The sequence below is a fragment of the Colletotrichum gloeosporioides genome, assembly GCF_011800055.1.
Source record: "Colletotrichum gloeosporioides strain Lc1 chromosome Unknown consensus_64, whole genome shotgun sequence".
NCBI lineage: Eukaryota > Fungi > Ascomycota > Sordariomycetes > Glomerellales > Glomerellaceae > Colletotrichum > Colletotrichum gloeosporioides.
The window spans coordinates 724,666-741,195 of record NW_025544709.1 but is presented as its reverse complement, the minus strand read 5'-3'; the positions used below and the strand labels follow the sequence as shown (position 1 = coordinate 741,195).

The 16,530-nt window shown below is 33.1% G+C and overlaps 1 protein-coding gene across 1 annotated transcript; it reads left to right on the top strand.

Moving 5' to 3' along the window:
• Positions 1-14,550: 14,550 nt before the first annotated feature.
• On the top strand, positions 14,551-14,867 carry GCG54_00003843 (uncharacterized protein; the record flags this gene model as incomplete). Its single annotated transcript, XM_045403904.1, has 2 exons — positions 14,551-14,631; positions 14,703-14,867. The coding sequence occupies 2 exons, from the start codon at positions 14,551-14,553 to the stop codon at positions 14,865-14,867; spliced, it is 246 nt and encodes an 81-aa protein (XP_045261536.1).
• Positions 14,868-16,530: the final 1,663 nt, after the last annotated feature.

Genomic DNA, 16,530 nt, shown 5'->3' with positions numbered 1-16,530 from the left:
ATAGGCTTGATCGCAGTAGCAATATCTACTACTGTGAACTCCTCTATCTATAATATCTATACGTAATCTCTATCTATAGCTGCTACTTTAAGATACTTTAGCTAAAGTATCTAGCAGAGGATATCTATTATCTGCACGTTTATTATATAAGCCTCAAACTAGATAGTAAATCTAGTTAAAGTTATAACCTCTAGGAGGTGCTCTAGTATAATAAAGCTCTTAATAGTAATCCTTAGCTTTTTAAGCGTAAGGAAGGGCTATTACTTCACTAGCTTAGGCGTCTGTATCTATAAGACCTTAGGGTATATAAGAGTGCTAGGTTTAGTAGAACGTAAGATGAAGACCTAAAGCTAATAGAGGTTTAGGGCGTCTACTAGAGCGTTAAGAAGTATAGCGTATAGATAGTAATTAAGGGAGGAAGTCTTTTAGTAGCTAAGAGGGTTCTCTAACGCCTTAAAGCAGAAGAGTTTTACTACTATAAGCTTAGGCATATAAAGCTTTAGGTAGAATAGTATAGGTGTCTTATAATATAGGTACTTATCTATCTCTAAGTACTTAAGATAATAAAACTAAAAGAGCATATCCTAAAATGTTAAAGAGTTATCTTTAGCAATATATCCCTAGCGGCTGATATATAGGGCTTTTAGATATAGTGCTAATCTGCTTATATACCTCGTAATATTATTATTAACTAGTAGGTAACCTTATAAGCTATTAAGTTAGAGAGTCTAGAGTTTTAGGAAGGTCTTAATAGACTATATAGCTAGTATATCCTCATAAGATAGTAGTATATAGCTACTTAGGTTAGGATATTGCTAAATCTCATAAGCTTTGTAATGAGGATGTTAGTCCTGTGCGACTATATATTACTAGCACCTATAGGACTTAGGGTTGAGGAAGGCCTAGATATAGCTTGCGTAGACTTCTTATCTCTAGCGGTTGATATATATAAACGTAATAGCGTTAGTATAAACTATCTTCTAGATAAGAGGAACAGCTAGGCTAAACTATTCTAGCCTATAAACTAGAAAAAGGGCTAGATATTTTAGTGAATCGATATACTTAAGAATAGAGCTGATAGTCTCTTAGGGAAGTCTAGCTATCTAGTCTAGAGGTTAGTGAAGGTTAATATTAATATTAATAGTAGCTATAATAACAGAGTAGTTAGGCGTTCTAGATCTAAGCTATATAGAGTTATAGGTTATATATAAGGATAATAGATAAATCTGTGGAGAATAGATCTAGCTTTAATCCTATCTAAATAGTCTAAGAGAGCTAGTAAGGTGGTGTTCTAATTACTTCCTAATAGTTAAGAGTATTATAGTGAAGATAATATATTTATACTTTGGAAGCGTTAGGTATTTGCTGATAATTAGGGGGTTTACTATATATAGCATCTACTTCTATGCTCTGTTTGCTTATTAATAATAAATAAATAAGCCTACGCTTAATCTGCTCACTAACTTTTTGTTACCCTTTACCCTCTAAGGTCAGACTATTCTACCTTTTAAGCGCCCCCCAGCAAGAAGATAAACTAACCTCTACTACTAAGTATTATGAGAGGCTACCTTATAACTAATATGACTAATTTCAGGATAATTCTATAAACGCTTAATAAGGGGGAGAACTTCTTTTCCCTCCCCTAACTCTATCTCCTGCTATTTAACTGCTCCTTCACTATAAGGGTAATCTTTCTATACCTTATTTATCTCTAGCGTTAAGTTAATTATCCTAACCTAAAGAATAAAATATATAATCTCTTAGGATAGTTATGCTAGCAGCAGCAGGGAGAACGTATTATTATAATAGAGATAATAGGGATAGCAGAGATAACAGAGATAGTAGGGATAATAGAGAAGATAAAGATAATAGAGGTAATAGAGAAGATAGCAATACTATAGATAGTATAGTTAAGAGATATAATAGATATAATAGAGATAGCTGAGGTAGTAGAGATAATTAATATAGTAGGGATAAAAGATCTAGTTAGGATAATATGGACGGAAAAGATATATATAAGAGACTAAATCATAATATATTACTACTTTGCTATCTACTATGTTCTTAGGTTTCTAGCCTAGCTTAATCTAAGAGCTAGATATATTTTCTATATTCTGCTAAGTTAACCTAATTCATCCTGTCTGCTCTATTTTAGTTCCTGCCTAGATAATAAACTATAGCAGAAGGTATTCTTCTTAACTAGGTTGTAGCTTAAACCTATACTATGCGTAGTCTTTTTTTAAACTAAATATCTTAATCTCAGGCAGTATCTAATATAGCTTTCCTATTTCCTCTGCTATCTTAAACAATTACAAAAGAGGCGCATCCTCATCCTAGTTATTATCATATAGTTTATAGGACCTTACTATTAATTCCTAGAGCGACGATTATAATACTAGCGTGTTAGACTAATCTGGAAGTGGGTATGGTAGGTTGAAGCTAAGATAGAGCTCTTTGAGATTTAGGTTATAGGATACTATATCTAGTAGGAGCTTATGTGCTACTTAGGTGTAGCTCTATTAAAGGTTTGTGAACGCAATATATCTAACAGTAGTAGGACTATAGAGTAGTATTATTAATAACTTAGCGCGCAAGTTTAGTATTATTGACTATGCTGATATTACTGATCACCTGAATGAGATCTAGTGTAACCTGCACTAAGGAGTAAGAATTTGTAGCCTATATTACTGTTTATATTTACCCTCTTCTAAACCTAAATCTTTAAGTTATTCTTATGTTAGTAGCTCTTTTCTTTGTTTATAACGTTCTGCTCTAAACTACTAGTTACTAACTTAGCTTATCTCTATAAACCTTAGTAACTATTAAATTATAACTACCTAGCTAGTTCTTAAGGTTTAAATTATTAGTTTAATCTGATAAGATAGATAAGTAACTTAGGTCTTAATAGGTTAAACTAATAGAGCTTAATACTCCTAACTATATTATTAAGACTGAGGAGGTTAATAAGCTTATTATTTTCGATAACCTCCCTATTATTCCTATTAATAAACTATAAGGGAAGGTTTTCTTCTTTAAGAGGATAGAAGGAAGTAACGCTAGATTTGACGCGATGATATAAATATGCAATAGGGAATTACGCCTAGATGTGGTGGAAGCTAGCATAGAAAACGTAGTGTGGGAAGTTACTAATAGTCTTTACCTATATCGTTAAGTAGGACTATCCTTTAAGGTCCTACAGTCTGTAGGAGTTGCAGAGTATATATCTCTAGAGCAGTCCTTTTATTAATTAAACCTCTTTAGAACTATTTAGTATATATATTATATCTTCTTCCTCTTCTATAATATATATAAACTAAATACTATTTCACCTTATAGAAATACTTCTAATATAACTGCTTACTATATCACTCTGTTATATATATATACTTTATTTTCTAGCTCTTTTTACTTAACCTCCTTATGCTGTTTCTACCTTTTTTCTTTTAATTATTACTAATCTTTTCCTTCTATCTATCTTAAACCTATTTATTTAATTCTATCTCTAACCTTAACTCTATTTGCTCCTGCTCACTTTATTCTATATATCTCTAACCTTTTATTTCTTATCTATTTCTTACCTATATTTCTATCTTTATTTTCTATTTCTAACCTTTTTCCTTTCTCTATTTCTAACTTTTTCTTTTTCTCTATCTCTAACCTTTTTCTTTTTATCTATCCTTAACCTTTTTCCTTTTAGTTATCTTTAACCTTTTATCTTTATCTATCCTTAAGCTTTTCCTTTTATCTATCCTTAACTATTTGTTTTTATCTACTCTTAACTATTTCTTTCTGCTTTATATCTTACCTTTTTCTTATATCTATTTCTACTTCTCTATTTTTCTTACTACTAACTTAACCTTTTATCTCTACTTTCTCCCTATCCCTCTTACTTATATTAAACTTAACCTTATTATTTAATCCCTTTTCTTCTTTCTTTATTCCTTTTTTTTGCTTATCTTTATTTCTTTCCCTCTCTTAACTCTTCTACTTAGTAACTTATTTTTCTTTTTCTTTTTTTTTTAANTATCTCTTTCCCTCTCTTAACTCTTCTACTTAGTAACTTATTTTTCTTTTTCTTTTCTTTTCAATCTAATTTTTCTCTTTTCCTCTTTTTTGCTTTTTTTAACTCTTATTCCTATCCTTAAAACTATAAAACTACCTTTCTTTCTGAAATATACTCTTTAACTTTAACATCTACTTCTTTTCCTTCTATTTTATTTTCTTACTCTTATTCATCTTATACGTTTTGCTATATAATTATATTTATATAAACTATTCTATTTACTTTATTATTTTAACTATTATGTTTCTTTTTAATTTTTACTCTCTTCCTTACTCTTTTTCTTATATTTATTCTAAACTATCTTTATCTCTCTAAATTAACGCTAACTATATCTGTTCTATCTTTAACGTTTGCTTTATATTTAACTTTAACTATCCTTTCTGCTCTATCCCTAATTCCTTCCCTTTATCTATCTCTAACTTTATTCTTTTCTCTATCTTTAACCCTATCCTTCTATTATAATTTTAACTTTCTATCTCTTTTTTCTATATTTATTTATAACTCTTTGCTTTTATTCTTCTTAAACCTATATTTTATTTCTATTTTTTCTCTAACTCTTCTATCTATATTTAATGTAAACTTATTATATAATTATTTTACCTCTTTCTTTGTTTATTATCTTGCTTCCTTCCTTCCTTCTTCTTCTTAACTCTTCTACTTATAAACCTATTTTCATTCTGCTCTTATTTCTTTCTTTTCCTCTTCTTTTTAACTGCTATTTCTATTTTCTATCTAAAATTTGTTCTAAATCTTTACCTTTCTCTTTATGCTCTTTTAACTGAACTTCTTCTTTACTTTTTCTTTTATATTTATTATAAATCACCTTTCTCTAAGTAAACGCTAAATACTTCTGTTCTATCTTTAATATTTCTCTTATATTTAATTACTACTATTTCCTCTACTTTAGTTTAACCTTCCTCTTTTTTCTTTTTTCTATCTAACTCTAACTAATGTGTTCTTTATGTTTAATTATTACTATTTCCTCTGCTCTATTTTAACTTTTTCCTTCTTCTTTTTTTTTCTATTTAACTTTAAACCTTTTCTCTCTTCTTATCCCTAATCCCTCTTCTCTTTATATTTAATTATAACTCTTTCCTCCTGCTCTCTCCCTTTATGCTTATAACTCTAACCTTTTGTTTTTAGTTTTTTTCGTCTGTTTCTGACCTCTCCTCTTATCTGTTTCTGATGACCTTGATCTGGATTAACGCTAAATACTCCTCCTCTATCTGTAACGTTTTCTTTCTATTTTATTTTTACTGTTCCCTCTGCTCTATTTCTACCCTTTTCCTCTTATATATTTCTAACTTTTCCCCCTTATTTATCTCCTCTCTTATTCTCTTTATATTAAATTAAAACTGTTTCCTTTTACTCTAACCCTTAACTTTAAGAAAACTCTAATAAGGGATATTATTTTAGAGGCTATCTCTTTTTTATTTGCTAGCTTTAATATATATTCCTTAATTACTATGTAGTCTTTAAATTAATTTAGTGCTACTTGCTGTATTCTTAACTTTAGACTAGTTTTTGGTTGCTGGTGCTAAGATATATAGCTACCTTATACCTAGCTTAGAGAATGTTTCTATTACCTATTTCTACCTGTAGAGTAGCTTTATGCTTAACTCTCTCTGCTGCTTTAGGCGGCTTATACTAGCCTAATAAATCCTCTTCTACTCTTTTTACTTAATATATACTGCTTATATGGAATTACTATCCTCTATAGCTTCTTAGGGTTTAAGACCTATAGTACTATATAAGTCTGTATCTTCCTACTAGCTACTGCTAATAGTAATATAAACTATTCTCTACCTCACTGTTATATATAGCTACTTCTGCTTTAAAGCTCTCTTATGCGCACCTCTCTACGTCTTTAAGGGTTGATTTAATAATAGGCTAGGAGAGTTTAGTAATAAGAGATATAAAGAGATTCTTGGCCTCTTGAATATATAGCTCCTTATTAATATCCTCTCCCTTAGGTAGGAGAGGAAACTTTATATTCCTAACCTATTTTATATTCCTAACTAACTTTATATTTCTAACCTACTCTCTTATGGCGATAATAGATACTTACTCTATATTAGGCTAGGGTTCCTTATTTCTCTATAGGGTTTTAATAGAGATAGGGATGTTCCCTACCTCCTCTCTAGTAATAAACTTAAAGGCTTGTGGAGCATGCTGGGTATTATATTCCTCTGTTATAGACTTATAGAGGCTATAGTAGTGCTTAATAACTTAATTTTTGAACAGCTTATAGATTAAGTTAGAATAAGTACTAGAGGATTTAAAGAACTGAATACTAGAGATCTCGATGTGGGTATCGTTATTATCTGCTAGTGTGACGCTAAATCTGATAAGTCTGTGGTACTAGGGTATGCCCCCCCTATTAGGGAAGTGGTTACAGAAGTGTTTAATATATAGTAGCGTATTAAAGTAAGTATATTTATTATCTTGAGACTGCGTAGTGATGGCTGCATGCTGAAGCTAATCTCTAGCCTTACTGCTGCTAAAGAATCTTTTTGTTCTAAAGCTTATAAGGGGGAGTAGTAACTTAGCTTTATTCTCCCTATAGTGATGCCTTATAAGTAGCCTAGTGAGGATGGTATCCCTAAACTTAGCGATTATCTTGAGGTTGTCTTTAGCCCCTTTCTCCCCTATGTTGATTTCTGACACTAAGTCCTTTAGCGTAGATTAGGTTTTAGTAAACTCTTTAATAAGGGATATATAGTTAGGGCAGTAGGTTAGGTTGGTGATTATGCCTGTAATAACTCTTACTAGGGGATTGAAGACTCCTAGTTCTTGCGCTATAATATAGGTAAGGTGTGCTTCTGTTTATAATGATGATAATAATAGGTATTTGTTCTCTAGTAGGGGAGTGTAGTATTGGGATGTTGCTTATCGGCCTGGGGGAAGTGAAGTGTGATAATAATCTGATATGCTAAGTGTAGTTATAGCGTAGTTAATATTAATATAGGTTGATAATAGGGAGACTTAAGTATAGCTAGAAGCTGTAGGTAATAACTTAGAGAAGTAATAGTTTATATAGCTATATTTTAACGACAAAAGAATAAATAATACTATTAATGTATTTATCCCTTAACAGACTAGGTAGCCTCTTAGTAACTTAAGCGATTACTCTGTAGGCCTTATACCTTTATGTTTTAATACCTATAGTATGCTTTGTTTAAAGACTACTTGGTCTTTAGATGTACTATACTGAGAATCGCCTTATAGTTGCTAGATATTTCCTATCTTTTAGTTGCATTTTAGTCGTAGGAGTAACTATTATATGCTTTGTAATCTGAAGAATTAACTTATAGTTAATCTATTTCTAGCTTCTGGGTGCTCTTGTTAGCCTTATACGTTTATGTTTTAATACCTGCAGTATGCTTTATTTAAAGACTACTTGGTTTTTGGATGTACTATACTGAGAATTGCTTTGTGGTTGCTAGATATTTCCCGTCTTTTAGTTGCGTTTTGGTTGTAGGAGTAACTATTATATACCTTATAGTTAATTTGTTTCTGGCTTCTGGGCGCCCTTGTTGGCCTTGTATGTTTGTGTTTTAATGCCTGTAGTATGTTTTGTTTAAAGACCACCTGGTCTTTAGATATGCTATATTAAGAATCGCCCTGTAGTTGCTAGATATTTCCTATCTTTTAGTTGCGTTTTAGTTGTAGGAGTAACTGTTATATGCTTTATAATCTGAAGAATTAACCTATAGTTAATCTGTTTCTAGCTTCTAGGCGCCCTTATTAGCTTTATATATTTGTGTTTTAATGCCTATAGTATGCTTTATTTAAAGACTACTTGGTCTTTGGATGTGCTATATTGAGAATCGCTCTGTAGTTACTAGATATTTCCTATTTTTTAGTTGCATTTTAGTTATAAGAGTAATTATTATATGCTTTATAATCTGAAGAATTAACTTATAGTTAATCTGTTTCTAGCTTCTAGGCGCTCTTATTAGCTTTATACGTTTATGTTTTAATGCCTGTAGTATGCTTTGTTTAAAGACTACTTAGTCTTTAGATGTGTTATACTGAGAATTGCTCTGTAGTTACTAGATATTTCCTATCTTTTAGTTGCGTTTTGGTTGTAGGAGTAACTGTTATATGCTTTATAATCTGAAGAATTAACCTATAGTTAATCTATTTCTGGCTTCTGGGCGCCCTTGTTGGCCTTGAACGTTTGTGTTTTAATGCTTATAGTATGCTTTATTTAAAGACTACTTGGTCTTTAGATATGCTATACTGAGAATCGCTCTATGCTTGCTGGATATGCTCTGTCTTTTAGTTGCGTTTTGGTTGTAGGAGTAACTGTTATATGCTTTATAATCTGAAGAATTAACCTATAGTTAATCTATTTCTAGCTTCTAGGCGCCCTTATTAGCCTTAAACGTTTATGTTTTAATGCCTGCAGTATGCTTTGTTTAAAGACTACCTGGTCTTTGGATGTGCTATATTGAGAATTACCTTATGCTTGCTAGATATTTCCTATCTTTTAGTTGCATTTTAGTTATAGGAGTAACTGTTATATGCTTTGTAATCTGAAGAATTAACCTATAGTTAATCTGTTTCTAGCTTCTAGGCGCCCTTATTAGCCTTATATGTTTATGTTTTAATGCCTGTAGTATGCTTTGTTTAAAGACCACTTAGTTTTTAGATATGCTATACTGAGAATCGCCCTGCGCTTGCTGGATATACCTTATCTTTTAGTTGCGTTTTAGTTATAGGAGTAACTGTTGTATGCTTTATAATCTGAAGAACTAGTAACTAGAAGAACTGCCTTATAGTGCTCTTTATTACTTCCCCCCTTTATAGCTAACCTGTTCTAGAGGGTTTTAACATAAAGGTATAAATATATATGCTGTTGTAAATTAGATTCTGTTGTAGAACTAAATACCTCACTATAAAGGTTGTAAACTGAAATAGAAATATTAATAGTATTTAAAGATAGCCTTTTTGTGCTGAACGTAAGAATAATCTATTTTAAACTAAGCTAGATAGCGCTAATATTTACTATATCCTACTTACTTACCTACTTACTAAGAAGACTAGTATTTCTGCTTCTATTCTATCTGAACCTGAGCTGTAAGAGCTGTAAGACCTAATCCCTGCTGCATCTCACCTGCCTACCTACTTAACGTAGTACTATTCCTTTTAATATTCACCTATAAAGTAAATATTCACCTTATATCACCTTAAGAACTTCACTAATGTAATTAGTACTTAGCTAACTATTTAAACTGCTACTTATCCCTTTTAGATTTCTTTCCACCTCTTTTATCTACATACTAGAGAGAAGATATATATAGCTTGATTTAGAGCATTATAACTTAAACTATTCTAAGCTTCTAGAAACTAAGAATGTATGAAAACTGTTATAAGTATAGATATCTTCACTTCTTTTACGTTTCAAGCACTTACTAATAATACGTTTTAAGATTAAGGCCTCTAGTTGATATATCTTCTTAAGATATTAATAGCTTTAACGCAGAGTCTAACTAATCTATTAGTAGTAATATTATAGAGGCTATTACTAATAGGCCCTAAAGGGAGCTAGATCTAGAGCTCCTTACTGAGAATAAGTATTAGGATTAGTAGATAATCAAAACCTTCCTTGCGTATAGGGAAACTACTGGATCTATAATATAGGAGACTATTAAAGGTTTCTATAATATTAACTTCAAGAGGTGAAACTAGTTTAATATTAAGCTCTATGATCTAGAGCTAATGACCTGAGTTATGTCTAGATTGGTTTATAAATGCGTCTCTTTGATTGAGGCCTGTAAAGACTACTATAAAGCTAACTTTAAAGCTAACCCTGCTGTTTCTAATGTTAAGGATGTATAGTATCTTACTATCTTTGTTGTTAGTAGATAGGTAGCAATCAGCTTAGGAGTATGCTTCTAATAGGGTAAAGCCTCTATCCTAGTAGAGTGGGCTGAAGGCGTCCACTTTGCATTCTTTATCACTAATAACTTTATAGCTACTTGTCGCGAGCTCCTTAAGCCTGCCGACATACTAGATAGTCCAGAAGGGGGTAGCGATAATCTGTATATTATCTAGGAGTCTAAGTGTTTTGAGGTGGTGGATTATATAGGTGTGAAGCATAAGGGATTAGACTAGTAGATTTGGTTTTCTAGCTACTATAATAAACTAGTAAGTCTAAGAAACTAAGAACCCTTAGTTAAAAGATTTATTACCTTAATATAGATTACAGAAAGTAAAGCAGATCTTTATTATCGCTAAGGAAGATATAGGCTGAGATAGCTATCCTAAAACTGAGCGAATACTAGATAATCTTGACCTTACGGACTTTTATACCCACCTTAATAATATCTTTTTCTGAGGTGTGAGGATATATTAGAGTAGGGGCTATACTCCTTATAGGTAAAGGTATTAGTTTAGCTAGCTATATCACATAGAATAGATTATCTTTCCTCATCGCTAATTAAGCAGGCAGGCGTGAATATCTCAAGAGATATTTTTGCTAGTATAGCCTAACTTTGCAGACTAGCATAGTAATATTAACTCATACTAGCAAAGTATCATAAGAATGATAGGGGAGGGATAGCGTTAGTTCAGCTAGCTATACTATATAGAATAGATATTAGAAGATAATAGTGGGCTGCATTACTTTTCCTTTTATGTAGTTAATTTCTTCAGTTCTTATAAGCCTCTACTCTGTTATACTAGCAGTTAGTGGGCTTCGGCCCTAGCCAAGCTACCTAAGCATAGAGATCCATCTTAAACTTTAGTAGATTGTATGTAAATAGATCTATTAAGGCGATAGGGAGGGCTGGGTAATAGTTATTTGTGACTCTATAGATGTTTCTGGATAGTGTAGAAGATAAGGTACTTTAGGAAGTTGCGATAGAGGCTGTTTTTATAGCGAAGGAGCTTTAGATCTAGTGTAGACCAGTAAGGTAGGGGGAAATAAGTAGATGTTAGATAGAGAAAAGGTTATTATTCATAAACGTGAGAGATCTACTTAAAGACACTTAGTGAATTAGTCCTAACTCTGAATAGCAGGAATAGTGATTATTTCCCTGAACAGTAGTTATTTCCCTGAACAGTGATTATTTCCTTTAATAGTGTTTATTTCTTTTAACAGGTATAGCCTTATAGCATTATATATCCCCACGTGAGGAGGCAAGTGTAGTGAATTATTAATATTTTTAACTAGCTATACTACATAATTATCTCTTTTGCTATAAGCTATTTACTAATAACGCTATATTCAGCCTAGCTTAGTGCTCTTACCTGCTAGCGCGTGCTTTTTATGCTTTTAGACTACCCTGCTAGCTTCTACTAAGATCTCTGCTATTAAACGCCTCACTTACTATCTACACCTAGGCTAGAAACCTACCTAAAACACTACTACTACTGCTGCCATAATAATAACCACACTTATATCTTTATTTACAACTATAAGCTATTAAAGCCTTCATAGTAAGCTTAGCTAGCACCTTCCTTCTGCCTACTACTATTCCTCTCTCCCTAAGTTAGGACAGCATAATAAAGAAACTATCTTCACCCTCTAACCTAGCTGATAAACCTTCCTTCCCATACTACTACTATTAATAGCTTCACATCTTTATATCTTCACTTCTTCATATCTTCACTTCTTCACATCTTCACTAGTTATAAATAATCCTCCTAAGCTAGTATCAGCAACACTTATCACCCTCTAACCCAGCTAATTAAAGCTCCTTCCTACACTACTAATAATAATAATCTCACACTTTTAGCTATTACTAACAGCCCTCTTAAGCTAGCAGCAACATCCCTTCCCCTAAAACCTCAACAGTAAGTGCAGCCCCCTATAGATCCCTAGCGCTCTTTCCTATTCAAATAATGCTAATAAGTAGCTAAGACCCCTTAGAAGATAACTGCTATAATAGCTCCCCCCTAGCGCATAGTTAACGAAACCTTAGCGTTTATCTCTAAGAACCTCGCCTCCTACTATGCTACTAAGTTTATATCTAAGGATACCCTTAAGAATAAGCTAACAGATAATAAGATCTATATCCTCTACTAGGAAACAATCCTAAAGATAAAGGCGTTTATATTAAGCTACTAAGTTACCTTCTACACTATTATAAACGCTTAACTAGCTTTCACTTTAGCCCTTAAGAAGCTTCACTAAAGTAATAATATAACAAAGTAGTCTGTTATTATAGCTAGGGGGATTAAGATCAGCTAGGATTAGATATAGGAGGTATTCTACTATAATAGCTAGATATAATTCTTTAAGAATAGATATGAGGAGGTCTTTAGAACCCTCCTATAGTAAGTTGAGGTTACTACTGTCCTTAATAGTAGCAGCAGCTCCTATAAGGAGCTAAAGCATAATAAAACTAATATCTAGGTCCCCTTTAAGACTAGGTATAGTAAGGAGGGGGCTTACCTAAGCAACTTCTATACTACGTTCTTAGAGGACCACCTAGGCGTCACTAATAAGAACACTAGCCTACCCTCAGCTAGGTACTTTAAGCCTACCTGAGCTGCTATGGAGCTAACTATCTAAGATATAGCTAGGAGCTATGTTAATAGTATCGCTATAGTGATGATATATCTCCTAGTAGTCTACATTAGTAAGGTTAACCTATCTAATAATAATGAGATAAAGATCTATAAGATAGTATAGGATAAGGTTCTAGTAGGCTACTAGTTTATAGAGCGTAGGGCTAGGGATAGCTTAGGCTATAAGCCTACCTTCTTCTTAATAGGGCTGCTTATCTAAGCTATTAGCAACTGCATAGAGCTAGAGAATAAGATTATAAGATAGGTGGGATACTAAGGTATCTAGCTAGAAGGATAACGAGGGATGTGTGGTTTTGCAAGATATAGGAGTTAACTATTAGGCTGCTACTAGAGGGAATTAATAGTATTACATATAAAATAGGATCAGGCTACAGCTAAAGCTATTAATAGTTAGACCTAGTAAATAGGTATTTAGAATTTTAGTTAATTACTTATACTGAGTAATAGCAAGTTAAATCTAAAGTAAGCTCTAAACGTAATTATTCTTTCTTTATAACCCCTCTGATCTTTTAATATTAATTATCTGCCTAGGATACTGAGCAACCTTTTATAGGGGATGCTTTTATAAACTAGACCTAAGATAGGAAGTTATAAGTTAGCATAAGCACCTAGGCACCTAGCCTAGGCTGGAAAGGCGTTAGATACAGGCTGGCAGGGAAGCTTAGCAGAAGAAGTATAAGTGTTATCTATATCTCACTCTCAGCCTCACCCTCAGCCCCTAATAGATATTATTATAAGCTGTTTAATAGTACTGCTATATTAACTATATGCTATTAATCCTAGCTGCTAGAGCATGCCTTCCCTATTAGGTTAGCTTTAGCATCTCTACTTCACCTAGCCTCACTTTAAACTTAGACTAAGCTAGAGACTTACCTTACGTATTAATGCTACTGCTGCTAAAGACTGCTTATACTATCTATATATCATGATGAGCTATTCACTAGCATAGTAATATCCACTATATCTTATTACTCCTACCTCCTCATATATACCTTCCCCTGCTATATTAGTTTAAGACCTCTACTATAAAAAGCGCCTATTTCTTCCTAAACCCACAGTTAAAACGCTACTATAGACACTACTACCCCTCTTATAATAGTAATATCATAGTATTAAAAGTATTATAATAGTTAACAGTAGCACCTTTTACACTATAGCTTCTAAGATCTAAGGTATAAAAGGACACCCTCCTCACCTTCTAACCCAGCTCATAAAACTTCCTTCCTACACCACTATAATCGACAGCTTCACAGCTTCACATCTTTATATCTTCACTTCTTTATATCTTCACATCTTTATATCTTTATATCTTCATATCTTCACTAGTTATAAATAATCCTCCTAAGCTAGCATTAGTAACACTTATCACCCTCTAACCTAGTTAATTAAAGCTCCTTCCTATACTACTAGTAATAATAATCTTATATCTTCAGCTATTACTAATAGCCCTCCTAAGCTAGTATTAGTATCCCTTCCCCTAAATCCTCAACAGTAAGTACTACCCCCCATAGATCCCTAGTACTCTTTCCTATTTAAATGATACTAATAAGTAGTTAAGGCCCCTCAGAAGATAACTGCTGCAATAGCTTCCCGTTTTAAGCTTAATAATAACCTCTAGCTTACTATTCTAGCTACTTAATAGAAGCTTAATGATTCTATTAAGTTCATACATGCTAACCTCACCTCCTGCTATAATACTAAGTTAATGACCTTAGACGTCCTTAAGAACAGGCCTAGTAATAATAATATCTGCTATATTATTATAGATAAGATACTCTTAATAAAGCCTTTCATATTAGGCTATTAGGTAGTCTTCTATACAATCTGAGATGCTAAGCGGGCCCTCACCTTAGCATTCAAGAAAATCCATAATAGTAGCCACACCATAAAACTATCTATCATTATAGCTAAAGGTATAGAGATTAGCAGGAAGTTCTAGAGGGATGCGTTCTAGGATTAAGGTTATGATAGATTCTTCAAGAATAGATACAAGGAGGCCCCTGGAACCCTCCTATAGGATATTAGTATTACTATAGTCCCTGATAGCTCTAGCGGCTACTATAAGGAGCTCAAGCACAGCACCACCTACAGCTAGGTCCCCTATAAGACTTACAGATACAGTTATAGGTATGAGGCCTACCTAGGTTATCACTATACTGACTGTCTCAACAGGGCCCTAGAAGAGGCTAATAAGGTGCTTAGCAAGCCTATAGCTAAGTACTTTAGGGATATCCTGCCTATCAACTACATCACTACCTAGGATATAGGTAGGAGCTGCATAAACAGCATCAGTATAGCTATGATACACCTCCTAGCCCTCTGTATAGCTAGAGTTAAAGTTTCTAACGATCTAAGGATTACTGCTATGAAGATCATATGGGATGGTGTTCTAGCAGGCAACTAGTAGGCAGAGGTTACTAATAAGGATACAGACATAGAGAAGTTGCTCTTCTTCTCTATAAAGCTGCTGCTATAAGCTATTAATAACTTTATAAAGCTAGAGGATAAGATTATAGCGTAAGCATAGTATTAGGGCTGTAAGGGCTAGAGGGGTAGGGAGGTAGATATAGTTTCACTAGATATAGGGATTAACTATTTTACTGCTTTTCTTTAGGGCTAGGGAAGGCTATAATAAAAGGGGGGGGGGGGGGGGTTTNAAGGGGGGGGGGGGGAGGGTTTTATGATTTCTTATAGGCAGTTTTAGCAGTCTTAGCATACTAGTTTATAGCAGTTTTCATGCGATTTCTTTTTATTTCTTTCCTATTTATACCCTAGCTAGCAGGCAATAAGCACTAAGCTGCCTACTATATTAGGATAGTGTATTTATAAGCAGGGTGCTATAACCTTAAGATAGAGGTGAGAGATAGAGATATAATAATAACCTTCACTAAGCTTTCCTCTCCTTGCAATATTATATAAGAAACCCCTGAGGTATAGGGAAAAGAAGGAAAAGGAAAGGACTCTGCTTTAGTCTGAACCCTCTGCTAATCCTTCTATATTATTAATAATCTCTAGATAGAAAGGTTAGCTTCTTACGTGAAGTGGCTTGATCACTTATGTAGGGGGGCAGTTTTCTTTTTAAGCCCTAGCTTAGGCTTAGGGTTAGGCTTAGGCCCCTAGCTAACTTCTATCTTACACCTCCTACTAGTAGCAGTAGTAGTATATATAGTGTATACTAATTAGTGGGCTTACACTATACTAAAGACCCACTATGCATATAGGTCACCTAGAGCTAAGGGGACTAATAGATTTAAAGGTTGCGCCCCACTCTATAGAGGTTCTAGCTAATATATTTAGAGGTTTTTTTATAGCTAATTATTTTCGCCTAATTAGGATAAGGTTTAAGGGTAGCAGATTGAAGGTTATGCAGGTAGTTAAATATAAGCTTTCTTCTAAAAGGCATAACCTTTCTTCTAAATAGTATTAGATAAAGTATTTGCTATAGGGTTTTAATACATCCTACTTACACTATCTCTATAGACCTGCCTTTTTATACTAGTACTTGCTCTCTTTTCTATTTATACCTTCCCTGGATATTCTGGTTTGTATTCTGCTCAGCTCCCTATACTTACTCTTCCTCCCTCAACTGATAATTAGAGGCTAGAAGATAACCTTCTTCTCTTACCTCCTCTTACTTACCTGCTCTTTTACTTAGTCTATATATCTATTCTCCTCCTGCTTAGGGTTACTAATACTCACTAAAGTTTAGCTAAGTAAACCATTTATACTAATAGTAACTATACCTGCTGTTACCTTTATTAACAGCCTACTACTAGATCTAAAGATCCAAGAGAACATAAATAGGTATATCGTCCAGCTTTAGATAGGGTGTAATAAGTCTAATAGCCTTATTATCTAGGCTGCAGAGGATAACGACAACTTTTCTAAGCTCCTCTCTAGAATAAAGGCGTATAAATCCTTTA